Source organism: Octopus bimaculoides, chromosome 20, assembly GCF_001194135.2.
Source record: "Octopus bimaculoides isolate UCB-OBI-ISO-001 chromosome 20, ASM119413v2, whole genome shotgun sequence".
NCBI lineage: Eukaryota > Metazoa > Mollusca > Cephalopoda > Octopoda > Octopodidae > Octopus > Octopus bimaculoides.
This window is the reverse complement of record NC_069000.1, coordinates 47,190,460-47,194,269: the sequence shown is the minus strand read 5'-3', so window position 1 is coordinate 47,194,269 and position 3,810 is coordinate 47,190,460. Positions and strand designations below refer to the sequence as shown.

At 39.3% G+C, this 3,810-nt stretch overlaps 1 protein-coding gene across 5 annotated transcripts in view; it reads left to right on the top strand.

Annotated features, from left to right (window-relative positions):
- Window positions 1-3,666, top strand: part of LOC106871282 (leucine--tRNA ligase, mitochondrial) — a 23,980-nt gene extending 20,314 nt beyond the window's left edge. For all 5 annotated transcript variants that reach the window (XM_014917649.2, XM_014917647.2, XM_014917645.2 and 2 more), the window contains exons 22-25: window positions 230-307; window positions 1,314-1,466; window positions 1,993-2,061; window positions 2,926-3,666. In XM_014917649.2, the coding sequence (XP_014773135.1) occupies window positions 230-307; window positions 1,314-1,466; window positions 1,993-2,061; window positions 2,926-3,114 (489 nt within the window). In that variant the 3' untranslated portion in view covers window positions 3,115-3,666. The remainder of the gene's footprint in view (window positions 1-229; window positions 308-1,313; window positions 1,467-1,992; window positions 2,062-2,925) is intronic.
- Window positions 3,667-3,810: the final 144 nt, after the last annotated feature.

The following is a 3,810-nucleotide window of genomic DNA, read 5'->3' as shown; positions in this document are numbered from 1 at the left end:
TCACTTACACACTCTCTCTCTCTTTCTCCTTGATGATACAATGAAGATTTGTAAAACACATCCAAGGGATTCTCCATTCGAGGATCCTGAAATAAACACATCTATGCATTGGACCCATTCATTTTCATCTTTACCCTCACATTGATATGGATGCCCCAAGAGCATTTATTTTTAAGACCCCTGACAATCCTTGAATGACCATCCTTAAAGAATCTTCTCTTCTGTTTAGGTGACGTTCCACTTTGAGAAGACATTTCTTATTAGTGTTGCCATATCTCGACTGCAGGGTTTCACAAACAGCATGAGGGTAAGTACAGGATACCTTCATATGGGGTCTATTGTTGTTGTTGAACACTCAGCTCAATCCTGAATGACCAACATGTATAATCAAAGGAAGTCCAGTCATGACCATCCTGTTCTATAACTGTGTAGAACTGTGTTATCAAGATACATTCATCTCATTTCCTTTTTAAATATGTTTTTCCATGCTATTGGGGCTGGCGAGGCTGGAGAGCTGCACCAGGCCCCAGTTGTCATCTATGGCTGGAAGCCCTTCCTGATGCCAACCATTGTACAGAGTGTACTGGTGTTTTATATGTGGAACCATCACCCATGAGCTCGCAAGACAAGGACCTCTCGGTTGAGAGAAGGAGAGATAGATAGATATGTATGCAAGCACGCATCTATCGATTATATATATATATATATATAATGCCACATGTGAATGTTACTCCATATTTATCAATACATGCAGTTTATTTTATGGTGAAAGTTTGATTCCTTTGTGAACAATGTGAAACAGTGTGTTTATCATATTATATACTCTTTGGTTTGGTCAGTTGTATATTAGCTGACCAATGTGAGAGACTTGTGGACATCCAATCAGTCTTGAGTTGAACTTCATTTTCCAGTGTAAAATGTGAGGTTTGTCTTGTTGAAGACATGATGTTCCCCTAGTGCTGGTGCCAGAAAGTAAAATAATCACTCTGTCCACTCTATGAAGTGGTTGGTGTTAGGAAGGGCATCAAGCTGTAGAAACCAAGCCAGAAATGAGACAGGAGTGAGATGAATCCCTTGACCAGTCTGGGGGAGCAGTAGCCCCTGAATATATATTCACTCTGACCGGAATGATTCAGTCAACACAAGGCAAATGGATGTAAAATGATTCTAAACTTGACCCTCCTATTTTTAGTGTTGGTCACATCCATTTATATTTCCAGCATAAAACAGGTTCTCCTGGGGTTACTTTTGTGTCCAGAATTGTTTCACCACTTGACCACTTCCACTTTCATCTGTTTTTTTTTTCCTATCAGAAAATTCCTGCAGATGTGAGGGCCAACAGCGAAGCGTTTGGTTCCGTATTGGCTGATTTTGTCATCATGCTTGGTCCCCTGGCGCCAAGTTTTGCTTCTGAATTGTGGGCAGGATTGGGCAGTGTAGCACCTCAGACTTCTTCTTATGATTGGGTAAGTCTGTGTTTTGGTTCGTTTCCTTAGTTTTTTTACTCTCCTCCTCCTCTCTTCCTCTTCCCCCTCCCTTCCTTCCTCTTTCCCCTTCATGTTGACATTATTACTGTTGCCTTCCACAAGACTTTTGGTAATTCCATTTCTAAATTCTTATCACTTTGATTATGTAGAAATGCTTTCGTCTGCAGGGATGGTCTATCTGCTAATACACATGTATTCCTCCTCCTCCTCCTCCTCCTTATTATTGTTAAGGCAGTAAGCTGGCAGAGTCGCTACTGTGCCAGGCAAAATGCTTAGCGGCATTCCATCTGTCTCTACATTCTGGGTTCAAATTCAGCCAAGGTCAACTTTTCCTTTCATCCCTTTCAAGGGTCGATACAATAACTACCATGCTCAACTAGTTACGGCCAAACAACTGACAAACAAATCTATGGTATTGAGCAGAATATTTGCTGTAGCCCATCTTTTATACCAAAAAAAAAATTATTATTATTATTATTATTTGTGTTTTTGTCTTGTTTACCAGAGTCAAAGTGTTCTGCACCAAAAATGGCCCAGGATTGATGAAAAGTATCAACTTCCATTAATTGTTAGGGTAAGTCTAATTATGTTTCTTTAATGGTGAGAATGGAGGAGTTGCTTATCAGGAACTCTCTAGTTTGGAAGGTAGGGAGCTCTCTAATAATGTAGATGAGAGTGAGTCAAGAACTCTCTTAGCATAGAGAAAAGCTTTAGTCTAGAGGATGAGGAACTCTTTAATGTGGAGGATGAAGAACTCTCTGATGTGGACTGCATGAAATAAAGAGGAAATCTTAATTTTTCTAATTTTTATACTGTGTCATGTAAATGGCTGTCGTGGTGAGGCTCCATTTGGAAGATGCAGACACAGAAATTTGTAACGAGTTTGTATCCCAAGATGTTGGATCTGGCAGGATCCAGATGAATTGAAATCCACTGGACTGTGGATCCATCCATCCTTTGAGGGTCTGTGAATGGAATTCACTGTTGCAAAGTTTTGGAGCCAATCCTTGGTTCTTTCTTTGCACATATTTTCCTGCAGATGAATTGGGTTCTGTCCCTCCATATCTTACTCACTGATTCATGTATAAATATACCATGTCAGCATGAAACAATGTTTAAATGATTATGTGGTATCTGCTTACAGCTGGGTGTACTGAGCTGCTGAGAATTAAGTGTCTTAGCTAGAGTTCTACCATACCATGGTACCTATTTACAGCTAGGTCGACTGGGCTATCAATAGTTAAGTGTCTTGGACATGGACACAGTAGAGTGAACTATACCACACTGTGGTACCTCCTTACAGCTAAATAGACTGCTTCTCCTATACTGTCTTTTATTTTACCTGTCCCAGAAGCTTAAAACTTACTTAACCTAAGATCCAGCTTGTCTTCAATACAGAACCATTCTTGACGGTGTTTACCTTCTTTGTGTTTTTCAGCATCAAGGAGTTGAAATCTTTTCCAAGCGCCTCTCCAAAAACCAGCTGAACCAACTCACAGACCTCACGGCTTATGAATACATTGCAACGAGTGAAAAAGTGAGGAATCGGATGAAAGGGTTGAAGCTGTCAGATCTTCACTTCTGTTTGGATGAGGATTACCGTGCTGAATTTACCATTCCACATTAACCATTTCCTCAGAGGTATAAGGTCACATGTTTATTAGAGAAACAGGCAATTGGTGTGTTGTGGTATTCATTCATTTTTTTAGTATTAACAACTTTGTTGATATAGATTCAACTTCAATTGGTCTGCTGAGAATTGAACCCTGCACCATTGCAGTACCACTGTACCACTGCCACTTCAGTACCAGTGTGTCACCACTGCAATGCTGCTGTACCTCCACTGCAGTACCGCTGACCTACTACTGCGTTATACTTGTTATACCACTACTACACAGTGCCACTGCAGCCCCACTGCAGTACTGTTCCACCACTTCAGTGTCACTTTCTGTGCCTTTAATCCTTAATAATAAGTCAACCCCAGTATATTACTGGTATCCTGACAAAAAATAAAGAATGAATCTATTGAAATAAACCCCTCCCCTACCTCCTTTTTTTTTGGCACAGTTCTTTGTGAAATTGTTCAAGTCATTTGCATAAAAGATGAATAGAAAAAACATCTTACTCTAAGAAGTAAGCCTTGTAAATATTTTCCAAGAAATATATATTTCAGACACCAGTTTTATTGTAATGTTGTTCTTCTTTTACCAATAACATTGTTGGTTATTTGTGTTAAAATGGTAACCACCACTGACTCACAAATTAATAGCAATACTGAATAACACACACACACATATATATATATATATATATATATATATAT